The sequence below is a fragment of the Hermetia illucens genome, chromosome 4 (genome assembly GCF_905115235.1).
Source record: "Hermetia illucens chromosome 4, iHerIll2.2.curated.20191125, whole genome shotgun sequence".
NCBI classification, from domain to species: domain Eukaryota; kingdom Metazoa; phylum Arthropoda; class Insecta; order Diptera; family Stratiomyidae; genus Hermetia; species Hermetia illucens.
Genome location: NC_051852.1, coordinates 83,280,079 through 83,307,906, shown reverse-complemented (window position 1 = coordinate 83,307,906; position 27,828 = coordinate 83,280,079). Strand labels below are relative to the sequence as shown.

Below are 27,828 nucleotides of genomic sequence, written 5' to 3'. Positions count from 1 at the left end.
TTAGAGCACTTCATTCAAGACCGTAATAGTATACTATAGGATTACAATACCCTGTAGGGGGCAATGTGGTCAGCATTTCGCTCGCCTGGTGACTATTACCCCGATTTTACTCAGATACTCATTCACAGCTGAGTCGGCTGGTATCCGCCGTCAAGTAGCGATACAAATCCCACTGCCACCAGTGAGATTTAAACCGTGACCTTCCGTACGAAGTCAACTGCTCTAATTACTGAACAATCCGGACACAAAAAAATCAAACAGAGAATTAAAGTATAAACGCAGATTTTCCATAGTTATGAGAATAAGTCTTCTGTATATTTTTAAAAGTACGAAACTAAGCATCTAATAACAATCATTGGCGATAATCCAATTGGTCATGGGCCTTGAATTGTGTTGGAGCACTTCATTCAAAGCCGTAACGGTAAACTACAGTACAGCACTATGGTACACTGTAGTAGGCAATGAGGTCAACATTACGCTCGCCAGTGATTATTAAACTGGTTTGACTCAGACAGTCATTCACAGCTGACTCGTCTGGTATCCCTTATCTTCTTCTTTTCTTCTTTTTCTTCAGCCTTTGTCCCGTTCATAAGTGGGGTCGGCTCGTCGTGATCGGTTTCGCCACTTGCCTCTATCGAATGCCTGATCTGGGTGCAATCTCGAGCCTTTTAAATATCCATCCAACGTATCAAACCACGGTCATTTCGGTCTGCCTTTTGGTCGTTTACCATCGACTTCGATGTTTAGACCAATCTTGGCAAGTGGATTCTTCTTAGCACGAATTACGTGACCATACCATCGAAGACGCTTTTCTCACAATTTTTTCACGATCGATGCATCCCATATCGATCGCGGATATCCTCATTTCGGATGTGATCAACACGTGTCAAGCTACTAGTCCAACGCAACAGCTTCTTCTCCGTTACCGCAAGACGCCGTTCATTGTCTTTTATAGTATCCGTTATTCAGTCACGATACAAATCCCACAGCCAACCGTGAGATTTGAACCGCGACTTCTCGCATCGATAGCCTAACGCTTTCACCACTGAGCCATCCGACCATTAGTTCACTTTTTGAAAGGATGGTGGTTTCAGCCCTTATAGACTCTGCTTTACCACGAAGGCGTCTTCAAAAATCAAGATAGCTATGTTCTAGAGTTGGTTAACCAAATATCACTCTCAACAGTGCAATAACTGTTTATATACATTCAACCACTTGAACTGTTTTATGAAATTTATTCATCCATGGATGAATTAATGACAAGCTGAACTGAAAATTGAATGTTATAACAGACCTTTGTTTCTCCTAGATACTCACTCAATTTTTAGTCGAACTTTAAACTGTAGTATATCTATCTCTTATCATATACAAAATTGTTACGTAATTCTCGTCTATTTCCAGCGCCATTATATTGATTTTCTGATTTCGCAGATCAGTGAACTATGACTTTCTTTTCTATTCGTGCGCCATTCTCTTATTTATAAATAACTGAAAAGACAATTAGAGTAAAAGCTTTCTTGCCTGCCGAGATTGGAAAAATGTCACTTGCATTCGGGTTCCACAATGCATAGCTGCTTAACGGTTCATACATATTGAATCATAAAACGAATCTATAGCTCCAGTTTCACAGACTAAAAATAGTCAGCCCGTTTGGCTGAAATCAAGGAAAAACTATGACACGTCATTATTTGCCAAGATATTGTCGCTAGTTGAATACAATCGGGAAGTCAGATATTCAAATGCATCGAAACAAGCAAGAAATTTGCTTGCCATAAACTTCATTTTGCAGAGTGAGGATGAGTGACAGAACACATGGTGACGTTTTCAATGAAATAAGATCGATGCATAATATAGCTAATATTGTTCGTAATGACTTATGCAAACATATTATGAAATGGAACAAAGTGATTCGCTTCAAATGAAGGGAGAAATTTCGCAGAATCATATTTCCTTCATTTGCGGAAACTTGCTCACCTTCTATGTGAGATAACACAGTTTGGAAGAAGGATAATGGTTATGTGTGAGCATATAGTTTTGAAGGAATCACTATTCCTATATCAGAACTTGTACATAGTTATAATAAACTTAAACATATTTGATCTATTTCCTATCCGCGATATAGTTAGTTTTTCTATAAAAAACGCTTGCTACCCACTACACCGCTAATTTTTGAAATGTAGTAATATCAACTTTATTTGTTCAGATGTCGGATGATATTTTGAGACCCAGATTTCATTTAGGATCACCATAATGATTTTTTACAGTTCTGAAAGTTTTGTGTAAAACAAAGCATTATTAGAATTGATTCAATGTTTGTCGGTTACAGCCGATTTATTCGGAAACGACTGAACCAATTGTCGAAATTTGCTGAGAACATGTGGTCTATAAATCCCGTTACATATAGCAGCCATTTTGTATTGAGTTTGAATGGGGGCTTCCTATGAATGTGAAAGGCATAAATTGAAACATAGGGGAGTGAAGGTTCAAAATGAATGAGAATAAGAAAGGGAAACAGATCTCATTTTTAGAATCCAACCAAAAACCTGAAAAAATTCAGAATGGTGTATCCATACGAAATCCAGGCCTCAAAATGACATCCCCCCTCAAATAAAGTTAATGGCAGTATATTATATTAAGTCCATGCTAGAAGTGCAAAATTCGGTAGGTTTATAAGCAATAGTATGGTACATAATTTGGGAAGTTTGAAAAAATCAAAATTGTGTATTTCACTGTTAAAAAGTTTATGACGTCATCATTATATAAAAGGAACTCATATGAACGGCGGAGTTGGAGTTTGTAAATACATATATAATATATATCAAAGAATATTTTGAATTAGAGGTATGTTCGAATGAGAAATCGTGCATCGAAAATTTCTTACACAAGATGAACACAAAACCTTTATATCCGAAGTGTTCAGCTTCCGATATTTCGACTTGTTTTTTTCTATTTCGCAATCGCGATTTATTTTGTTGCAAGTTGTAAATACCATCAAGTTGATGTCTGTCGCTATATTAGAAGTAAAAGATATATTATTATACTATGTATGAGCAGTCCAGATTTCTGAGTTGAGTAGTTTCAGGTTCCTTACCCCCGGCTCCTTCTTTATAACTTCTTTAAAACTGAGAAAACTGTTCCGGAAAGTACTAAAAGAAATTTTTCATTTCATACCCCACATGCGTAGATTTGGTGAAAACCACATCCACCTTTTGCGTATATGAGGACTTCCCTAAAATTCAACGAAGAATCATGATACACACTCCATGCATGGGGGTTCACAGTTCCGAACTTCTCATCAAATTCCATGTAAATAGATGTAACCATTTCTGTGATAACTGCTTGTAACGGACAGAGAACTTTGGCGATTTATAAACAAAAATAACACAGATCGAGTAATGATAAAATTTGAAAACATTACGAGGATCTGAAAAAGGATGAAATGCTAACCCTATATACAGTGTACAATGAAAAATTAGCAGAACGTAATAAACAGCGATCAATCCCTCAATCAATTTGAAAATGAAGATCTTATCAGCAACTGTGATAGCATTAAAATTAATTGAAAACTATATTTCAGTTAGCACGTGTTCGTAATTCAAACCTGATTGGCGCACAACATGGAAAGACCACCCCCGCAAAAAGATGACCCCGACCCCGACGAACAGTTTAGAGTGCACTAAATTTACATTTTATGCACAAAGATTGCACGTTATATTTTTTGTGGCTATAATGCCACACACAGAATATATGACAATTGATTTTCTGAATTTTCCAAAAAATACGTGAATGGTTCATTGGACCACTTTTGCACCAAAACTTTGTAATCATGATAACGGTACCTAAATTTCGTCGGAAAATTGCAATGCGGCTAATATCTATTCTTGTGACAATGCGTAAAAAAAATTTCTGTTATCAAAGATATATTGGTTCAAATCCAAAATGAGGAAAAAAGCCGCGAAATGACAGAAATTTTGAAAATTAAAGTCATTTATGCAAAGGGTACTAAAAACGCAGAAAGTAACTCAAATAACTCAAAGACCACAAAAAGGCCGAAGAGCTAGCAAAATCAACCCCGGAGAAGCTCGTAACTTGTTACCCATCAGCCCATTTGCTGAGTACCGGGCCTATGGAAGGCCTAAATGAAGTACCTGGCGTCGTCGAAATAAAATTTAGCCGATATACAGTGCAGCGAGGACCCGAAAAAATCGGTCTGAATTAAAAAAGGTAATTAAAAAAAAGAATATTACATTACATTTTTGAGGCGTTTGGTTTCCGCGTTTTATTAACGGAGTTAGAGAGAAGGGGTATTCTCTTTCCTCCCACGTGCTCTTCCCATCCTTTGGGGTTTGGATTAAAAATTCAAAATTAACCATATTATTTAGAAACAACACTTTAAGGGGCCATCACTCCCCTCCCCCATAAAGTCTTCATTCTATCCGATGATAGGTTGGAAAATTCAGCCTTTACTATTATTTTACAATTTTAAAGTAATTTGTTCTTATGAAATCAATTAGATGACAAGGTATGGCGTTGAGGAAGGCCGCTTTGAGAAGTGCATCTACTTACAGTTGAGGAAATGTGGGAGCATTGTGGCGGCTTTTTGACTGGAAAGGAATGGGATTGCATCCTGTAAATTGCCTGACAGCATACTGGATGCATGGTAATCGATATCACCAGAACATGTTTTCAAACTCCATGATTCTATTCCAAATAGGATAAAGCATTTGAAAAGAGCAAAGGGGTATTTCACTAAGTACTGAATTTCCTAATCACCAAAGGTGCAAAACTGGTATAATATCCCTTGATAAGACGTATTAACTTTTATGAAGAACCAAAGTGAAAATATTGCTTTTTGTTTGATTTTATGTAATGTTACGCTTTGTTAGTTGAAAAAATAAAGTATTTACTAATTTAATATAGAAAATGTAACAACTATTTTTACACCATACTGTATATCCATCAAATTCCATGTCAGTAGGTGTGACCGTTTGCGAATAAAATGGATGTGACAAATAAATATTAAGTCTAACCTAAAGTTAGTTTGGCAAAAGTTATTCATATTTTCCATGGAAGAAAGATCTGTAAAAGATAAAATCAAATTGTGGAGTTCTGAAACGTGAAGTACAAATTCACTATAATGTTATTAACATTGAAACAAATCTCGAATTATCATAATTTCTGATTTTTCAATCTTATTTGGATTATTCCTGAGAAAGAGATCTCTTACCCTTTGAAAAATGTAGTCTCAAATTTATTATTAAATAAAAATAGTAAAGTCTCCTTGGTTAATAATGGTTCTTCTAGGCACTGTGACACCAGAGCTAAATCAGGTGGAATCACCATGAGTGGAATATTCATTTTTCCTTTATACTGAAACTCAAAACAGAGTTCATCGTTTGACATGATCTATGTCATTGCCGACCCGAAAGTCCACGCAAAAAGAAAAATTAGGAATACGAATCGTCAATTTTGATTTGATGAGAATCACACTAGGAACCTTAATTCCAGAATTTTATTTTAATTTGTGAAAATTTGCATTTGCTTTGATATTGACTTTGATGGCAAGAACTTATTTCCTTATTCACATCTATTTAGCATATTAGTGCCAGGAAGGCAACAAACACTTTAATCCCACACAAAATAAACTCGTGTTAAATAAACTAAAACGATTGCAACTTTGTTAGTAACAATGAAACCACATGCTTTCTTCAGTGACAAAAACGACCGACCTGATTTCCACTGCAGAAATTCATTTTGTGATCGCATGAGCAACATGTCGATGGGGGTTGTGGATATCTATTGCAACAACCACCACCCCCATGATATAATTCTTGCGACGAGCTGATCGGAAGTGCTCCATTGCTTCCATACCGGAAAAAGTCATGTCTGCGATGATAGTCAAACATGCGAAGATCATCGCGACTGGAATGATAGCCATAGAGATGATGCAGATCGAATCCTGGATAAGGGAAAGCTGGAGGTGGTGGGAACTCCCAAAATCCAGGCGAACCCCGCCTATAATGATTTATGTAAGATTCACTGTGATATCCGGCTTCCTTGCGATTTTCCCGCGCATGATGGCTTTCCTTCAGATCACCTGACATACACTTTTCTCGAACTAAATGTGTGCTACGGCTTTTGTGATCACGATCATGTCGGCTACTCTGAGTTTGCCGTCTACGATCTAGACTAGCCCCACCTGGTCGTGGTGGTTTGCTCGCGTTCTTGGAGGATGGCGATGATTGCAGCGGGTGCTTCTCAATAACTGTATTTTCGGAACGAACCCATGTGAAGTCTTCATCACAGCATGTCGAATCGTCTAATTAGAATTTAAATGTATTACGAACAATCAAACGAATGGATCAATTGAGATGATAAATGTAGTCGAAAGTTCACACATATGCTTTAGAGGCTTTCCCAATATGTAATAAATATATTATATTATATTATTATTGGCCAGATGAATAAAAAGAGAAATTTCCTGTTCTTTTAATTTCAAGTTTATATTCGCTTATATAACAATACGATGCAGTAGTCATAAATCAGTCCTTTATTATATACAATTAAATCGAAATTAATTTTGATTTATTTTATAACTTGTATCAATCAATTTTGATGATTTTCATTAATACGAGACGAGAAATTGCTTCAGGTATGAAAGGTTTTGTTTGCTTGTTGTTTGTTTGAGTGTAGAACTATCCCATTTGTACGTAGTCCGTTATGTATATGCATTTAGCATGTCTGACTACCCACTTTAGTGTGATATTGATATATAGTTGCAGTAAATTTACACCATAAAGTCAACTTTGAGATACTGTAACTTCGTTACTAATAGTGTGATTTTGGTCAAACTTGGGGATAATATGCTTCATATTATATTTTATACTACTACCACTACTACTACCTATTATAACTCTGGGATAAACTTAAGGGGGGTTTTACTCAATTTCCCCAAAAATATGGTAATATACTATTATTAACTTAATTTGAACAGATATCGATATACCCACCATATAGAGAGCTTCATGAATTTTTTCAGATTTTTCGGTTGGGTAGTTTCTGAGAATGGGTCCGTTACAGAAATCATCACTTCCCATCCGTCCCACTCCCTGCCTTTCTAACAAATCTCAAAACTAAGACCGGCTTCGAAAAGTACTAATCGAGACCTTTCATTTGATGCCCCACATGACTACATTCGGTGAAAAAAATGTTTACACCCCCCTCTTACTTGTATGGGACCCCCCCTTAAATCTCAACGTAGTAGGATATTATTCACTGCATGTCTGGGCATTCACAGTTCCCACCTTCTTTAAAGACACCTCGAATGTAAACTAATATTTTGGTTACAGAAAAGAAAAGTAACAGGAAGAGGTTTTTTTAAAGTTGCAACATTATTCCAAAGCTAACTCTATCTGGGTTAACATGAAGTAAATGTGATGTAAGTGAGGTTAAACTTAACGTTACAAAAATTATGTGAACATAAGTCGATTTCATCGCTAGCTTTAAATAAACAATATGATGAAACTACTCGATTCAGAGGCCTCTTCCCATCTCAACTCGAAATACACGGTTACGCGATTGATTTTTTTCTTGTTGTTTATAAGATTCTGTATAAAACAAAATCTACTTCAAATTGGTTCGTTGTCGGTCTATCCGTTTGCCTGATGAAAGGATGAAAAGGGGGGAAGAATTACTCCCAGACCCCGAATTTTCTTGTGGGCTCGGAATAAAAATTTGGATGAAAAAAGGGATAATTAAGGAGGATCACGAATAATTTCCACCTCAGGCTTTTTTTCCGAATATATATTAGTGCGAATATCAGCCTGGCACCTGAATGAAGGCATGTAGAGAAGTTGGGGTAAGGTCAAGCCAATAAGAGCGGATCATAATTGATAGCCTAAAATCGGCCTGAACACCGAAGTAGACGGAAAAGAATCTAAAAGCTGACGTTAAAACCATAGTGTGCCACGGTAGGCAATGATTTGAAAACCTACTCCAGTCGAAGAGAGGTAGAAAATCCGATTCTAACAAGCCAACTTCTGGCAGGCATGCCCAGTCAGATAGTATCTTCTATGTCCTTGAACAATTTTGACTATATTTACTAATCCTTGCTTTGAATTGGAGCTACCGAAATCCACCTGGGGTGTATTGTCCTGGCGCACGGCTGACTCTCGTTAGGATCACCTTTACAAGGGCATAATGTGGAGGCATTCACTGGTCTAAGTAACTTTCTACGTCGGATTGAAAATCAGGTTATTTGGAATTGAAAAAAGATGAGGATGGCATTCAATTTCGTCAGTTTGAGGAGATATACTTAGCCTCTTTCATTTAGTAAATCTTACACATGTAGTCTTATAGACTATTTAGCTCCTCATTCGATTTATTTTGTACACAATAACACTTATGCTTACCATTGCTGATAATATCCAAACATGTACCCTAGCTCAGAATACTGCGTTCCTCGAGCTACTATTTTTTCGAACTAGCATTTTATCTTCATTTCCAAATGCCAGCCTATTCAAGGCGATGAGACTTAAGACGTGAATTCTGTTCACAATAAAAACGAAAATAGCAAGATTTCAAGGTCCTTTGCCTACATCCCTAAAAGTAAGCAAAAAGCCAACCAAGTGCGTTTTATTGTATTCTGTAATTAAGCTAGGTGTGGATGCTACTAGCCTTTCACTTCATTGGTTCCAGACTTGTAAATATTGTAGGTCTCAATGCTATCGTCAATAGCTTGCTGGAAATGTTACTTATATTTCGAGATATCTTAAATATCCGCAAAATTCGTGTCACAGTTTCTGGTAGAACCTTTGGTTTGTCAAAAGAATACTTTCTGATGAAATTTTCTTTTCCTTTGCGTTTAAGGCTTTAAATTACTTATTTATTTATATCAGAGTGTAATTTAGACGGGCTAACCTGAAATACCTGATTTAGAGAAGCCAACTTTAGGCTGCTATATATTCGTTTGGCAATATCCCGATGGCGTAATAGTTAGAGTTTACATTTTCACACTAAGAAGATCGCGGTTCGCATTCCAATGGTAGCAAAACGATTTCTACCATAGGGCGGATGTAGGATATCAATCGACTCAGTTGTGAATGTGAGTCGGAGTCAAATGGAAACAATAATTCCGAACAAGCGCAGTACAGACCGCATTGCCTCCAAGAGTCTCGAAATGAGGTGCTCTAACATGCTTCAAAATGATAGGTAATTCGATTTTTCACATTTTATTTAAGGATACCGATAATTGCAAAAATTTTTATTTGTTCCTACAAACTCTTTAAAAGCTTTACCAAGTGTTTATAGTTGACTTGGGAAAACTGATGACACTTTCGCTCGTAGGTGTAATCCTGACTAGAGCATGGTCTCCGAAAAAAAGCTCAAGTCAAACTTCCTCTAACACGGTTATCGTTTTCAACCAGTTGAAACCTATAAATTCTAATAAGGCTAATTGATTTTAATCTACCCTGCTTTCAAATTTGACAAACATATTTTACAGTTGTCACACTTCTCTTCGCAGTGAAATTATATGTATTCCATTTAGTCCTTCGTGAAGCGCGGCGAGCGATGAGGGGGGAAGGGTTGATTCTCCCCGAGCGTGAAGATTTCTCAAAAGTCTTGAAAAAAAACTTTAAAACGACCCAGTTTGCTTGACAATACAGAAGGGTCCGTATTCACTTCAGGTCCGAATTTTCTCTGTGCAGTCCTTATCCTTATACCTCACGAAAGCATATAAAAGAGCACTAATCGCTTTGCTTGAAGCGGGTCCGGATAGCTGAGTGGTTAGAGCACAAGGCTATCGTACGGAAGGTCGCGGTTTAAGTCTTACTGGTGGCAGTGGAATTTGTATCGTGATTTGACGTCGGATACCAGTCGACTCAGCTGTGAATAAGTACCTGAGTCAAATCAGGGTAATAATCTCGATCGAGTGCAACTCTCACCACATTATCTCCTACAGGCTATTCTGTAGTGTACCGTTACGGTCTTGAATGAAGTGCTCTAACGCACTTCAAGGCTCTGATCGAATATGGATTATTATATTATCATTGAAGCGGGAGGATGGTGATATATTCTCAACGGCAGGACCTCATATTCATATTGCTAAGAGCACTTTATGCCTGGAATTAACACAGATATTAACTGGAACGCAAAAATAAAGTTAACTGAATTCTAGAAAAGTCGCTCAGGATTTTCATTCCCAGGTCACTTCCGAAGTCAACCTTATAGATGCCCTCTTAACAGTTGAATCACAGATTAGACTGAGATAGACACTCCCCCAAAATACCCTCCACATAACGAAGTAACATACGATAACAGTATAATAGAGAGTCCCACATAATTTTCTCTCCACGGTCCTGTCTGTCCGTCATAAATGTAGATACACCACTGTGATTTTTTTCGGATTTTTCGGTTTGATAGGTTCTGATAACGAGACCTGTTACATTTTTGGGGGTCATATTTTGAACCCTCACTCCCCTGCGTTTCACTCGATATCAAATATGAGTTTTGAAAAGTATTAATTGAGCCCTTTCATTTGGTATCCCACATGGCCACATTCTGTGAAAAAAATTTTGCACCCTCCATTCACATGGGAGCCCCCTTAAACTTAATACAAAATGGCGCCACTTGCTGTATATAAAGGAAACACCAGACCACACACTCCCACAAATTTTTGTGGCAATCAATCCAGCCGCTTCCGAATAAATCGGGTGTGACAGACAGACATCGAATCGATCTGAAGTATTCAGCAGAAATGGACTTAAAAATGGCAATTTTGCGAAAGTGTTTGGATTATGTTAGCAACATACTTCGAAAGTTAATTAATTGACTGCCAAACAGATTTTTTCAAGCAGTTAACAGAAATGGTGTCCCAACTACTTGCTAGAAACTCAAAATTCCCAAAACTATCGGTTACATTTCGATATCTTCACAATTAATTGTATTGCGACCAAGCAAATTTCGCTTCATATTTTCAAAAGTTACCATTCCTTTTTTCAAACCTGATAAAATCAATTGTACGAATCACAAAATGGTTGTTTTTTTACAATGTTTCGGAGATCAAGTGAACTAGGTGACGTCCCCCATCGATATCTGCGTTTGTCATGGCTCTTGTCAATAAATCATGTGGATGTTGATCTTCAAATCTTGTAGGGTTCTTGGAGCTTCTGGTTTCCAAAATAACTCATAGGAAAAAATTATAAGGGGGTAAATCGGGCGAGCGGGTCGTCTACTCCGAATCGCCTCTAATTGAGGTGAGGCTGTGTTCCCTCAAAACAGCCATCGATGCCCGTGAAGTGGGTGCCGTTGCATCGTTTTGTTGGAACCGTAGAGAAAAAATTGCTGTAACCGCTTTACATACCGGTCTAAATTCACTGTCAGTGTGATTCTAACTATGCAAACTGTGTGTAACTTTAGGAGAATGCAAACGTGTTTGATGCAATTTCGAGTGTTGGGGTCAGCCCAGTAGCTGTTTTGTTTGTTTACAGTTCCATAGAAATGACAGGAAAGGGAGGAAAGGAGGAAATTTTGCCCGGAGAATGGTAGCCTGTCAGGAAGACTGGGGTGCGATCAATTCCGTGATCGCTGTAATCCAAGATAAACTGCGAAAAGCAGAAGAAATGAGGAAGACGCGGTTACGAACCCTGCGGGTAGACGAAAGGAGACCTGGCTAAAGTAAGCTAACTCCGCCCCGTGATGTAATACCTAAAGGTGGTTCCACGGGTTAGGGGGAGTCGGGGGTGGTTTTAGTGGGTAAAAATCCCACATTCTGGCGTGCCCAGGCCAGATTCTTTTGAAGATTTCGACCTCCTCAAAAAAAAAGACAGACAGACAGACATTGAACCGATTGCAAATAAAACCTTAAAAACAATAGCGTCGACAAGTATATCTTAATATCTTAGTTAATTTTTAAATGTCACATCAAAATCACAAATTTGAAATTTGGACGCACTTAAAAGGCGCAACTGTGTGGTTTATTTGACATTTACCTGGTGCTTGGTCGCGATGGTCGAGGGTTTCAGGGTATCCATGTGAAAAACCACCCAGAAACTGAGTCTGTATGCAGTCAGAAATTATCTGCACTGCAAGCCGTACAAACTAAATCAAGCGTAACTTCTCAGAGAGGCAGACGGCTCGAAGGAAGCAAACTCTTATTTCATCGAAACACACCTCTGCATTGGAAGAGGATCGTCTTTACACACAACAGGCTTTTCTTCATCGAGCACGTGTAGAATCAAATGATGGAATTCGACCCGCAAAGGCTTCCCAAACGTTGGTCATCGTCATACATCACGCTAATCCATGGTCGATCATTGTCTAGGTCGGAAATCGTATCAGCGGAAAAACAGAATTCGTTTTCGAGGATCAAGAAATTTCAAAGCCGTTCAACTTCCGTGAGCCAAGCAGCTCTCTAGCAAGACTAGTGGAAGGCCCATTTCCCAAATTTGATCAGATCTGCCAAATAGCCTCCCTACTCGCCCTATTTTAATCTAATAGACTACCCCGTGCATCTAATTTGGCAGTTGCCGTAGCCATCGCTCTCTCTCAAGAAGAGCTGGGTGGCTTTGTCAACAATTTTGCAAAACATATGACGCTCTTGATTGCTGCTGGTCTTTTCGGAAACGGCTGAATTTGCTGTCAATAGTGGTTTATTTTATCATTATTTGTTGCCAGTTTTTTTTAAATGAATATATTTTTTATGGTGCAAATCTTGATGACCGTTATTTGTGTTACCGTGTAATATCGGTGTGGAGTTATACCAAGCAATGGAACTTATGGCCGACGGACGGTTCACCCTTGGGCTACATAGTGCGGAGAAGTAGGTGAGGAGCCCAAGTTGCTCAGAAAGTCGTGGGGGAGCTGAAGCACATTATCGAGGGTCGACACCGATGGCACGTAGATGGGATTAACGCACTATGCCCCACATAAACCTGATATCCATAGAGGACGTATACAAGGTTGTCGACAACGATGGCGCATAGGTGTAGCTCCCGCATTGAGCATCTTTAAGGGTTAATGGGGATGACAAAACACATGACGGAATCAATTGCCATCATTACTGGTGATGAGACGTGGGTTTATGAGTATGTCACGGAATCCAGACGTCAGGCGACTGAATATAGTGCTGCGAATGAACCGAAAGTAAAAATAAACACTGATAGCGTGATTAGAAATTTCCAAAGGATTTTGACTCTTCTTCCTATTTACCACGTTGACAATTCGAAGGCCAACATTTCATTAAAAAATAGGAGCAATAAAAAACAAAAGATTTGGTACAATTACAATTCTAGGGAGATAAATAAAAGTATATGCAGAGCGTAGCCTCGAACAATGTTTTAGAAAATTCATGGTCGTGTCTATCCGGCAATTCAAAAACGAAGTTTGGAGTCAGCCAAACATTTTGCGTCACATTTCTAGACTCAGCTTTTGGACATAAGAGTTTTGCATTTTGTATGAGCAATTGCAGAGTATTTTTGCCTGAAAAATGTCTAGTGGTTCCTGGAATTGTCAGGGTCCGTTTCCTTCCTTTGGTATAATACAGAACAATATCTAAAAAGAATGATTTAGGAGAGGAGATTTTGTTTATTGTTGTAATATGCATGGAAAATTATGACATCTGATTCAATACGTTTAAGTGATTTTCTAAAGCTCAGACTTTAATCATGATGTAAACTTCCCTTTTCCAAGATTATATCCGAATTTCCACCAAAGTGAGAGAAACATAAAAAGAACTAATAAATAATTAATCACTCAATGCTGAAGAATTAGAACAGGAAATATTCTCATAATTTCCACGAAACTTCAAATCGAATAAGACTCATCTGTTTTCAATGATCCAAAAGATTACAATGAATGAGGTCATGAACAAGCCTCTTTTAGTAATATCCACACGCAGAACATAAAAAATCTTTTTTCCTACTTGTGTGAGCAGCTGCATCGTCTCGATAGAATGATGATTCCTCCTCGGAAGTGGACCAACGGTTCTCTACTCGTGGAGTGTCTGTATCCCACTCTGAACTACTATTTTCCTCAAAATTGACTTCATTCTCATCTGAGTTCCAGGTTGTGTATTTTTTCCGAAAATTTATAGAACAATTGAAAAACAAATCCCTTTTATTTAAATCGTAAAGAGAATTTATTGCTGCAATCGACATACCAGCATTCTCCACTCGGGAAAACAATAAAGCCGCCACCGCGGGGGATATATCTAAATTTTGGATTTCAATGGCACGAGCTGGTTTTTCAGGGAGCGGAATATCAAGAAATTCCGTTCCGTCACTCGAAAAGCTTCTTTCGTGGTTATTGTCATAGTGGGTGTTTTCCATTTTCAGTTCAAAAATTTCGCATCATTCACTATAGACAACCGAACATTATTTTTCCGACAAAAGATTTCCGAAAGATTCACAACAGCTAAAGTAGGTCGATTTGATTTCACAAGGCGACACATTTCATAGCAACAATTATGTTATCCATTTTTTCCAAAATTCAGATGGACACTTTGTCCATAATGCAACTCAGTTTCTCACTCTTAAACTACATTGGCACTGACAAATCACCGATTAAACTATGTTTAGGTAGGCTCAAGTAGTGAATATCCTAAAGAAATAATTCACAAACTTGTGACTGAGATGACTACAAAATCAATGGCTGCGACGCCGTAGACATTTTCACGTTGTGGCTGTCTTTTGATAGGTTCTCGAGATATTTTTAACATAAGTTTTCATTTGTAGTTGCGAAAAGTGTTTTCAGATGCGATATCTCAAATGAAACAGATTTTAAATGATTTCTTCTGGGAACACATCAGTAAAGCCGCGTGATATTACCAAAGGAATATGGATATGTTGTTTAGACTATATTAATATAAAATATGTGCCTTTTGATGAAACCAATTATAAATATAGTATTAAATTAACACCAAACATTATTTATTCGAAACAATACTGTTACTGTTGGTTGAATTAACTTAGATACTTTAGTTAGATTAAAAAATAAGTAATGCTGGAGTGTAAGCTGTTTTTCATGGTTTGCAAATATATAATATGTCAACTAACCAATTTATGACAAATAGAAAGCTTCCCTTTACTGCAGAAATTTGCCAATTCAATTGGAAGTCAAAATATCACACTGATTATTTATTTAAAGGAATATTAACTTCTTTCTTTACTTTTCCAATTTTTAGGAATTCATTATTGATGAAGGATAAAAACGAAACCGGAAAAGTGTTTTTGTCGAAAAACAATTCCATTTTAAGCTTTATGGGATAGTGAAGTGTTATTATGTCAAAACGTATCATCTTTCCAGGCGAGCCATGGATTGACCCAATTTTGGAGGTTTTATGTAAAACAAAACCTTATTAAGATTGATCCACCGTCTGTCTGCCTGTCAGACGCAGTTTTCTTTAAAACGGCTTCACCGATTCAAACGAAATTTCGTGTACGTATGGGAACGGTTAAACCCCACGCATACAGTGAGTGGCAGAGATAAGTAGAGTTTACAGGAGGGCTTCCCATACAGGAAAGGGGGATGTAAAATTTTTTCCATACAGGCAAGGGGGGGGGATGTACAATATTTTTCATCGTATATGTGAAGTAGCAAATAAAAGATCTCGATTACTACTTTTCGAGAATGGGATTGAAATGAATTGCAAAATGCCCAAGTAAAGAGTTAAAATGTGCACACTTCAAGTGTGACAGGACTCTTTTTGAGAAACTAAACAACCTAAAAATCCGAAAAAATCAGGCTGATGCATTAATATGAAATCTAGACTTCAAAATATGTTCCATTCCGATATCTGCTCAAATAGACTTACTAATAGTTTATTACCAACTTTTTGACTGGAAGCCCTTAAGTTCGACCTAGGAGTACCAAACGCACGCATAGAGGATAATATTGCGCATAAGGCTACCAAATTTGAAAATCCGACTATTATACAGGATGCGGCAGCATAACTTCCTTTTCTAAAATGCGCGCCACTCAGTTAGTTGATGTCAAAGCAGAGCGCTAGTGGTCTCGTTCAAGAGGGGATACTGTAAAGTTTTGTCCCGACACGGTTCAGTCGCCATCATGCGTTGGAATAGTGAGGAGCGTGCCTTTGCCGTTGAGGTTTACTTTTCAAGCGGATGTTCGGTTATTGCAACACAGCGTGCATTTCGGAATCGCTTTAATTTAGCCCCGTTGGCTCCCGTCCCAGACAGCAAATCAATTGTTACATGGGTCACTACATTTAGACAAACTGCAAGTGCAACAAAAGGAAGAACTGGAGTCCCTCGGCCCGTTAGATCACCTGAGAACATTGAAGCAGTGAGAGTGTCAATGTTGCGATCGTCACGGCGTTCTGCGCGCAAACACGCATCTGCCCTTGGACTATCCAATCGTTCTGTGAGAAGAATTCTTTGTGATGATCTTCATTTTCATCCCTATAAGATGGCGATAGTGCAGGAACTTTCAGAACGAGACTTCAATTCTCGGATGAACGCGTGTGAACTTCTTCTTGATGTCGTTTCCGAGGGTGCTATTGTTTTTTTAGCTATGAAGCCCATTTTCATTTGTGTGGGTCGGTTAACAAATAAAACACGCGCTACTGGGCTGACACCAACCCTCGAGAATTGCATCAAAAGCCTTTGCATTCACTCAAAGTCACAGTGTGGTGTGCAATTTCCTCAGCTGGAATTATTGGTCCCTGGTTTTATGAGGAAAATGAGGTTACAGTGACAGTGAATTCGGACCGGTATGTAAACATGCTACACAATTTTTTTTCCCACGGCTAGAAAATTTGGATTTGGGGCACACTTGGTTCCAACAAGACGGTGGAACAGCACACACTTCAAGAGCATCGATGGCTGTTTTGAGGGAACACTTTCCAGAGCGCCTTATCTCAATTAGAGGCGATTTGGAATGGCCGGCACGCTCTCCCGATCTGTCCCCTTGTGATTTTTTTCTATGGGGTTTTTTGAAATCCCGTGTTTATGTGAACCGTGCAAGAACCCTACAAGATTTGAAGACCAACATCCAAGAAGAAATTGCCAACATAACACCTGCTAAGCTAACAAGAGTCATGACAAACGCCAGAAATCGGTTTACGCAATGTATGGAGAATGGGGGACGTCACCTAACAGATTTGATCTTCAAAACAATGTAAATAAAAACTTTAGACATGTACCTACATTATAAAAAATAAATAAATATTTTCCGATACATACAATAGTTTTTATTGAGTTTTGAAAAAAGGAAGTTATGCTGCCGCACCCTGTACTAATATAAATAAAATTATAGCAGTTCAAACTTATCAATTTCGCGCAAATAAACTGCATCTTAAGCCATGCAAACAAGATGTTGATGTCATAATTAACGAGAATAATTGATATTCGAATGAAATATTAAAATTCCATTTATGGAGAATCTATTTCTCCCTAGCCCCTTTTAAGGTTTTATGCGAAGCAAAACCTTATTAGAATCGGTTGGATGTCTGTCTGTCACACCCGATTTACTCGGGTGCGGTTAAACCAATTGTCACGAAATTTGGTGAGATAGTGTAGTCTGTGAATCCCTTTACATGCAACGGGTGGATCATTTACCACTCTGTTTAAGGAGAAGCTACCAGGCCCCTTTAGTTTTTAAGTAGGTAGAATCGTCCGAGCCTAAATGCTTAGCACTTAGTGTATTAGGTAAAATCCGGCACCTGCTGAGATTTTAGAAACTCGGAAATAATAATAATCGTTGGCGCAAAAATCCATATTGAATCAGGGCCTTGAAGTGTGTTAGAGCACTTCATTCAAGACCGTAACGGTACCATACAATACACTGTAGGAGGCAATGTGCTCAGCATTGCGCTCGCTCCAGATTATTACCCTGATTTGACTCAGGTACTTATTCACAGCTGAGTCGATTGGTATCCGACATCCAGGCATGACAACAAATCTTTCTGCCACCAGTGAGATTTAAACCGCGACCTTCCGCTACGACAGCTCAGTGCTCTAACCACTTGAGCCATGACCAAAATCCTCCTATTATAAATAAAGTTATAGAAGGTGAAAATTGGATATTTCACGTGAATTTATCGCGCTCTAAAACGTGTATGACGCCGTTCATATGAATTCACTTTATATGATGATGACATGAAGTGAACGCATATGAACGGCGAAGTTGGATTTTGGAAATACATATGTCACTGTCAAATTCTTGCAGTTTGGAAATATATCAAGGAACATTTTGAATCGGAGGTATATGCGAATGGGGGAAAACGTGATTAGGAAATTTCTCGCACAAGATGAACACAAAACCTTTGTACCCGAAGCGCAAAGCTCCCGGTATTCCGACTTGTTTGTACCTGTTGTAGGGGAACTTCTACTTCTTGAGGTTGACTACGAATCTAACTATCACTGCTGTATTTTCCAGATCAAATCGTTTGTTTAAATGAAATTTTAAAATAAACTTAACAATTAAAATAATATAATATAATATTGAACTGCATACAGGCGCAATTGTCATGCAGTCAGCGTTCCTCCACATAGGGAAACACAAACCCGTTTATACCTTAAGTGTCTGACTTCCAGTTTCTCGAATTGTTTACTCTTAGATAAGAACCGAAGTACTACCCAGTCAGGTCGTGTTCCTAAATCGTCGAAGCCAATACGATTTTTCTAGGTTTGTCAGTTTTGAGAAATTAAGTTCTCCTAGATGGGCACTAATCTATATTTTTTTTCAATTTTTAATTGTTGATATTGTCCCCATTAAAATGAAATGGTAATAAAATAGTCATATTTCAATATATTCAGTTCCGCCCTATAAAGAATTAAAACACTTTGGATGTTTATGGATCTGATAAGAGCGTAGCACACATTTCTACTTGAAAATCTCCAGGATTTCAGTGGCCCATGAGTCTGAATCTGGATGGTATAGCAGTCAAAAGACCTAAGCTTTCGAAATGGAAGGCTGCGGTTCAAATCTTATTAGTGTCAGAAGGAAATATACTGGAGATTACATGTTGAATATCAATCGATTCAAATGAAAATGAGTACCTGGGTCAAATCAAAGTCATCGCTAAGCACACTGACTCCCAGACTACCATTACGATTTCACAATGAATTGCTTTTAACAGGCTTCAAGGCCTAGGTACGAACTGAACTGTTGCACTTTCTGTTACTATACGTCCTTGAAAAGATAGTGATTTCTGGTAACTTCTTTAACCTAATTATATATCCTAGATATAAATATTGCTTGACTGGCTCAACCGATTTCCTTTTGTGTAAACACAAAACCTTATTAAAATCGGTTTACTGTCTGTCTGTATGTCTGCCCGTCACAGGCATTTTTCTCGGAGACGGCTATAGCGATTGCCACCAAAATTTGGTAGAAAGATGGGAACTATGAACGCTCATGCATATATAGTCTCATCCTTTTACGTCGATTTTAAGGGGGGATCCCCATACATGCAAAAGAGGGGTGTACATTTTTTATTCATCAAATATAGTCGTGTGGGGTATCAAATTAAAGGTCTCGGTTAGTACTTACCGAAGCCGGTCTAGTTTTGACATTTGTTGGGAGGGTGGGGAGTGCGGGGGTTGAAAGTGATCGTTTCTTTAAGGGGGTCATTCTCAGAAACTATCCAACCCAAAAATCAAGAGGCTGCCATTGTATGGTGCCTAAGCTCCAAAATACCCTCCATACCAATATCCTTTCAAATAAAGTTAATAATAGTACCTTACTATATTTTTTAGTAATTGGCAGGAAAACCCCCTTAAGTTCATCCTTAGGCAGCAATGTAGGCTACAGCATAGAGCATGATCATACCAAATTTGGTGGAAATCGCATTATTACTAACAAAGTTATAATAGGCCAAAGCTGTCGCTTCTGTGCAAGTTTAAGACATTGAATGTCAATACCACTTGAAAGTGGATACTTTCAAATAATATATGCATATATTACCTGTTACATCCTAATGGGACAAATACACACTCAAATCTCTTTATAAAAGATATACACAAAACCTTTCATACCTGAAGCGTCTAGCTTCCGGTTTTCCCGTTTTTTTTTTTATTTCGTATCGCATATTTTTTTCCTATCACGATAGCTGAATGGTTAGAGCACTAGGCTGTGGTACAGATCCAAATCAGGGCAATAGTCATGGCCGAGCGCAATGCTGACGACGTTGCCTCCTAAACTAAACTTCGAAATGTTTCTTAACGATCATTATATCATCTTAAATATATAAACTGAACCACTTTTAGTAATTTTAGTAAAAAAAAATATCAATGGATTATGTTTGATCGAAAGATTTAAAAAAATATATATTTTTCCCAAAATGGAGGCTTTTCAAAGTTAACAGTTTCATTTTTCGCTAAAAAACTGTCGTTTTTCGGCTATAAATCCTCATTTTTTATCGAAAAAAATTGAACGATTAAACACTATATTTTTATATATTGAGTAAGCCTGCCAAGTTTAAAATATTGGTTTAGTAGTCTCCAGTTTCAAACATGTCATTCTTAGAAAAACACATTCAAAGTTTCAGCTTCATGTCCTTTGTGATACGGATTCTTCTTTTTCAACGATCATTATCTCAGTCAATTTTATTCAGATCGAGTTGAAATTTTAATAACACTATTCTCAGGTAATTATAATTAAAAAAAATTCAATAAAAAAAGGAACTTGCGAACAAAACTTAAAGAATTATCAAAAAAACTAGGATATAGTGAAATTTGTGCGTGTGGAATCCGATTAAAAAATACTATTCCTTGACAAAATGAAAATACTGCCAATGATTGGTTTTATAACGATGATAAATCATAGAAAATACTGGACAATATCGTATGAGGCAGGATGCGTAATTTCAGGGAAGTTTCTTGATCGACGCAGTTCTTTTTCACATAAAAAGATTAGGAGAGATCTTGAGATATCGCTAAGATCCCGCTTAACGGTGGAGAATGTGTCAATTTTCTAATGAGGCCTGATACAACCATTGTTAAAACAGCAGCAATGCAGAGCTAAACAGTAGTAATTATTTAAACAAGGGCGACATAAATAACTGTTACTATATACATTTAAAAGATATTTTTCTGCGACATTTCCAAAGGTTGCTCACGACAAAATTAAAAGCATAATATACTGTAACTGCATATTCTGCACAAGAAGATCCGCGCCCACTATTCCTAGACTGTATACAATATTGCAGTATTCAGTAATGAATTCAGTCCACTTCAAAATAGGGCACAAACTATCTTGCAGTAATAATTACTTCCTCGTCTTTGTTTAAGTGCTCTATATCCCTATTTAACGTTCATTGTATTGAATGTGGGGTGGTTTATTGATTTTGTCTGCTCGTTGAAGCTACAAAAATCTGCAATCTCATTACAATCTTATGCAAGAGGCTGTTGTTTGGGATGAATGAATTTTTCAAGACTCGTTCAAGAATCCATTTTGTAAAGTTGTTCCTGTTGTTGAGTTTGATACATTTTCTAGGAAGTTTTTCTTTCGCTTTTTATATTCTTTGCTTGAAAACTTTGTACTGCAAACTGGATGCATGTAAAATACACACATACAGGGTGCATTTCAAGAGATTTCGATTTCCTCGCGTATATATGACAAATACAAACAATAGAAAAGTGTAAATTACGCGTAGGTCTTAAAGTCTAGTTAATGCAACTACCGTTCAACCTCAGTCAACATATGTGTGAATAATCGATTTTAAGTGAAACAGAAAGACTTGAAAGAATCGATGTCCATTTTAAATTGATTTCAAAACGATTCTTTCAAGTATCCGTTCTAGTTACTGTGCAACTAAAAATCTTTGTAAAAAAAGAAGAAAAAAAACTCCAATAACCATTTTCACCATCACTTCGTTTCCTCATTGAGGCTTCCTCGGAAATCGGATCCAATCCTTTTTCTTCATCGTCTGTACTATCTCCAACATCTGAAGTTTCACTTGTGTCACTTGATATGTTTTCCTCCTCATCTCCAGTTGAATTATTTCCATCGGACGTTGTTGTACTATTGGGACGAGAAGAACTCACATCACTTGAAACGGAATCACGTTTTTTCAATTGTCTTTGGGGTGAAGCCGAAATCGGAGGCTTATTTCGATTACCATCCGGAGTTAGAACTACACTCATTTTTCTTGTTTCTTGCATTTTTCACAGTTTTTTTGATTCAGTAAGACACTTAAACATTTACGAGGATGTAACTCAGATACCTCAATGGAATGATATTTGAAAGAGTTCGAATTTTAATGGGGGCGATCTACAGTAAGTAAAGAAGTTTAGCGTATATAATCTATTCTTTCGATCATTTTTTTTTTATTTTAATAGGTGTATAACAGATGAATAGGTTTGGGGACCGCAATTAAAAATAACTAAAGAGTGAGAAGCTATCTCAAAACTAAACAATTGGGAACGGCAAAGGCCCAACTCACATGGTTTATACAGGAAATAAGGGGCATTTTCCAAAAAGATTTCCTAAAATAGTAACGGGAAAAATTCTTGACAAACCGATTTAGAAGTTATTTTTATCATTGTATGGAGACCGGGAAAAGATGGAGAAAGATAACAAATCGGCACCCTCTTTAAATAATTTGAATGAAAAATTGAAGAGAAAGCGGATCACAATTTGGGAACTCGTATAAATTATATACCATACATACACCATATATGTCGCCTGTTCACTCCTTGGAGGAGTAGAAGGTACCAACACAGTTTCAGAACGGTGACGAAAAAATACTGGTTCGTCTTGATGAAGCATCAGAGGTATTAAGGAGGGTTTTTATTTAATATGGGATAGAAATAGATGATAAAAGGGTATTCCAAAAAAATATTAAACTGCAGCTAGCAAGGCACAGAATAATTAAGGGACACAGTCGTCGGGCTTAATAAGATCGTTCCACTGAAATGAGTGAAGGAAGGAAGGATTGAAAATTCAATACTGGCTGCAACGCTACCAAGAAGAGAAAGAAAATTCTATCTGATATCAATGGTACCCTGCCACTAAAGTTCATTCAAATAGTAACCAGCAACGAAAATATAACGACTCCGAATGAACCGAAATTCACACAGCTAAAAATGAGATGAATTTCATCTAATACAGTATATCAATGGGGCAAAAAAAGGCATCTTATTCAGTAAACTGAATAGTCGAGTCCAAAAAGTGCACAGAAGAAATAAACATCATATTTGTACCACCTTTAAACATGCACCTTTATATGGGAGTGAAAATTGGAGGCTTATGTAAACTTCTGAAGGAGCATTAAACATTTTCGAATGACCCATAACGATAGACATGGATTAAGGAATGGCGATAGCCCTAGAAAATCGAGGAAATATTGGGAGAACTCCGTCGACGCTGGCAGGTTAGCAAATATGATTTGAAACATTGGTCAAACGTGTCAAGGCCCGGGTTATAGCCTTTCAGAAATATGATCAGTGGATTTTTCAAGACGCCCTAAAAGGTAAATTTGACAAAATATGTAGCCTAATAGACCCATTTTATTTTTTCACTGACAGAGAAATGTATTTCGGATCAGGGAAAAGTTAAAATACATTTATTAGACTACTCGTAAAATATTTGAAAGTTTTGTTGTTGGAAACGTTAGTAGATTGAAATCTACATATTTCGATTTATATCTAACCAGACATATCTGGGCTAATTTATCTTTTATAGTGTGGTATAGGCTATAACCAGAGCCTAAGCCAGAGTACAAACAAATTTGAAAAAACGAAGAATATAAGTACAGTTATACATATATATACAGTTTTGAGAGTGGGACTACTCTTTACGAACATAGACTAATTTATAACGTCTATACTTATCCTTAATTTAGAAATGCGATTGTGACAAAATTTCACCAGCCGCACTTTCAATGAAGCATACAAAAAGCCCACATATTTACTGTCAATTTTTTGCTGATATGATGTCATAACATGCAGGTGTCACCTAATCTTCCTTAAACCAGGAAAAATATATTCATGTAACAAATCCACTGACTGATCCCACCAGAAATCAAAAACGCAGATAGTGAATGCAATTTTTAAGATGCAAAGGGGTATATGGAACGTAAATATATGTGAGCAAAAACAAAATGAAAGAAGAAATTAACTGCATGTCGAGTTAAGCTACATGTATATAGGATAGGATAGGATGGGAACTATTGCCGCTAAAGGTAAAACTACATAAGAGTTTTTATCAAGATTTTTTACTGGAACAGCAAACAGTCGATCGCTACTTTGACCAGGTGTGATTGGAGTAGTTAACCTTGGTGCGCACCGCGTTTGTGCAGGTGTAAATAATACTATTGATCTCTAGAGGCGTTGGGAGGATTTACTGAAGAAAGACAATTTAACATCTTCTAAAAACTGATAATGAAAAACAGGGATCTGAAGTATTGACCACATTACGACTACGCTAAAACGAAAAGGAAAATGAGAAGGGTGCGATATTTTTAGAACTCTCAATCGCTTCCTCTTCTCAGATTCCCTTTAAGCAAAATAGACATTAGTACTAGTAGCCTGTGTTTGTATACCAGCAGCTGGTAAAAATGCGCTAGTCGATAAATTGGGTGGTGGTTGAAACTATACTGCAAGCGTGTTTTAGCCAGTTGGAGGTGCAGTAGGCCACAACGCTAGTTCTAATATAAGAACTGTTTAAGAGATAATTATGGATTTCACATAAAAAATATAACAACTGATCAAAAAGTCATCCTAACAGACTACTACCCTGTGATCACACTTTAATTTTCAAAGTAATGGGATCTGATACTTGTAATTTCTCTTACATTCCTCTTAGAGAACGGATGCAGTGTAAAGTATATAAAGTGGCCTTAGAAGAATACGCATAAAAATCCACCCGATTGTATGGCGAATAATGTAACATATACACAATATAGAATAGAGTTTTGCATGGAAATTTATTAGATCTGTTCTTTTTTTGTCTCACAGAAGAACAGTGGGCAAAATTGGTAATCTAAGAGGTATAATCCAAGATGTTGTATCCCCAATGTTTTACTTTTATAACACTTCGCACTCATTAAAGATTTGATTGGCTTAGATAGTTATTAGATAAAAGAATTAGCACAACTAACTATCACTTTATTTACACTAGTATTCACTCTTTTTACCCGGAACTCGTTAACTTCTAGCTTTTAAGCAACTTTCGAAGATTTCCACTAATTTCAAGGCAATACGATTTAAAGTATTCCAGCTCAAGCAAATCTAATTTTAACGTAAAGCTAATATAAACAATAGATACTTTGCTAACCAATCATTTAAAGTGGCTTTTCTTTATAGATAATTCAGAATTTTAAAGTATGAAATAGTTCGGAACTAATTATCGAAAACATATTATTTTAACTTTTCCAAGTAGTAGTAGTAATCAGAAGCAAAAAACATCAAACCAAAATACAAGATGCCGGCATCCCCGGATAAAGCGTAAAAAAGTTCTATGTTCGTGCGGCGCGTGTTCGGTCGAATTTGTACTGAATTTATCTTAAAGAATTCACTCCGGGTGAACTTCTCCTGTATCTTACAAGGGTTCCCTCCCGTCCGAGAAGCTGAACTCCGAAGAAGTAAAAACACATCTCACCAGAACCACATGGCCGACGATTCAAAAATATCTTAAACTCGTGCAGCTAAGGAACATGGCAAGAAAACGCGTCCGTTTTGATGTTATGCTGCTCCTCCTATGCGCAAATTAAAATAATAATAGCATTCGAACAAAATTCCACAATTTTACAGTATGCTAATTATTACCTCTAAACAAGGTTATTTTTTTCATTTTTATGTCCCGTACAGGGTGTGTTGTGCATGGCATTGTAAAATTTGATTGGCGTTTCTTGTGATTTCAGTCGGAGGTATGACTTTATTAGACATTGTTCTTGCGACAATTTATCGGGCAAATTATATTGTTTGATATAATAAAAATGAATTTGATTTGTGAGTGTTCTGTATAAGATCCCTTATCAGCATATGTAGAAAAGGGTATATTTCAATAATAAAATATTTATTTGAGTCTGAACTAAATTCTCAAATCAGGGGTATCTATTCGAGTAAGAACGTTTGAACATCCAAGAATAGGCTTTCTGAAAATTCACTGTTATTTAATTTGTGATAACCTATATTTATCCTTCGCACTTGTTTGAAAAAGACTAAATCTTTAAATTTAGCGTTAATTAGCACTTGACTCTTGAATTATTGTATTCATTGGAAATTTGTATCTCTCGGTTAAGGTCGATAACTTTGAAATTTTGAATCTAATTGATTTCTGACTCATTAACGTAAGCAAAACGTAAGATTCAAATGAGAACTTATCTCTTAGGAAAATAAATTCTCCTTAATTGTTCCGGTAAATTGAGAAAAATATTTAAGTTAAGAAAAAGATAAACTATTTGGGTATTCTATGTATAAATTCTACGAGTATGTTGTGTAAGAATACATATGACTCTATGGTCTCTTTTTGGGATTTCGAAACACGAAGATTGTGGAATTGTAAAATTTATTCACCAGTTGGTGTAAACATGCATTAATGACGGAAATAAGTACATGAAAAGTATCCCGGGGGGAATGATGAAGCAAGCTATCTCTGGAATACTTTAAACTTGGCGTAAGTTAGTTTTGTTCAATGACTCACTGTGAACATTTAACGGTTTCAAAGTGAGTTCACTTTTCTGACAAGACTATAATATGGAATTCAAAATTTCACTAAAGATTCTTAACAGAGTTAATCTGCTATTAGTAATTGCTAATTTGTATCAGATTGAGTTCATATATCAAAGTTAGAATTCCAACTCACTTCAGGAAATAAACATATTCAAAGATTATTTAACAATACAATTCTATAAGTCTAGATCGGTTTTAGAGAAATATACAGTTGAAAGCCGTTGCAATATCCACCCCTATGTGCTATGCTTCAACTTCCGCCAGAATGGAAGTTCTGTTTTTTTACTGATAATAACCAAAATTTCGCCAGAAATTTGGTGAAAATTATGAAATTAATGTACTGCCATTATTCTGAAACCAAATAATCGTGAATTATGTTGAAATTTCTGCAGTTCCTTGAGTCATGCAAAAACGCATGCCTATTCAAATGACGATGAGATTCAAATATTTATAGCAGAGTATTTATGTTTGCTGCGACGACAAGTTGCTGTGCCACCTTTACGCTATCCGTCACTGACTACGCCTCAATTTTTCAGATCACTTATAAACTGAGATTTTGGACGGAGTGAAGTCCATCGTTGCAATGTTAAGAAATTTCCACTTTTTAACATTTTTTAAACGCTTTTGAAACACAACCACTCGTCAAAACTATAATATCTCCAAGTGGCTGGAAAAGTTTCGTTCAAAGCATCAAAAACGCCAAAACAGTGGCACGAAGCGAGATTTCATACCCTCCCACAACTATGTACTGCAGGATAAAAACAGTAGAAGTAAAACTTCAAACGAATGCACCTCTACAGATAATCTTCGCAACCAAGAAAATATCAGTGATGCGAAAGCTGTCTGGCGTCCTGACTTACGCCATCGTTCCATCTCAGGCAGCGTCTGCCTCATCTTCTTTTTCTACAATAAATATTGCCTTTATAGACTTTCCGGGCTGGATCATCTTCATCCACACGAATTAGGTGACCCGCCCACCGCAACCTGTTCAGCCGGATTTTATCCACAACCAGACGGTCGTGGCATCGCTCATAGGTTTCGTCGGAGGCCAAAAATTGTTCGGAGGATTCTTCTCTCGAACGCGACCAAGAGTTTGCAATATTCCTCCATAAGGACTGGCAAGATCATTGTTTTATACAATAAGAGCTTTGACCCTATGGTGAGAGACTTCAGGCGAAGCTGTAAGCTGAAA

General features: G+C 37.1%; 1 protein-coding gene across 8 annotated transcripts in view; it reads right to left on the bottom strand.

Moving 5' to 3' along the window:
• Nucleotides 1–27,828, bottom strand: part of LOC119653715 (liprin-beta-1) — a 177,341-nt gene that overhangs the window by 28,525 nt on the left and 120,988 nt on the right. For 2 of the 8 annotated variants that reach the window (XM_038058596.1, XM_038058599.1), the window contains exons 1-2: nt 21,818–22,200; nt 5,730–6,319 (exon numbers count right to left, since the gene is read on the bottom strand). The exons of 1 other annotated variant lie outside the window; for it this stretch is intronic. In XM_038058596.1, coding sequence (XP_037914524.1) covers nt 5,730–6,319; nt 21,818–22,124 — 897 coding nt within the window. In that variant the 5' untranslated portion in view covers nt 22,125–22,200. Of the gene's footprint in view, nt 1–5,729; nt 6,320–13,921; nt 14,054–14,158; nt 14,659–21,817; nt 22,206–27,828 lie in introns of those variants that run through there. 5 more of the 8 variants (XM_038058602.1, XM_038058603.1, XM_038058597.1 and 2 more) reach the window with 4 other exon arrangements.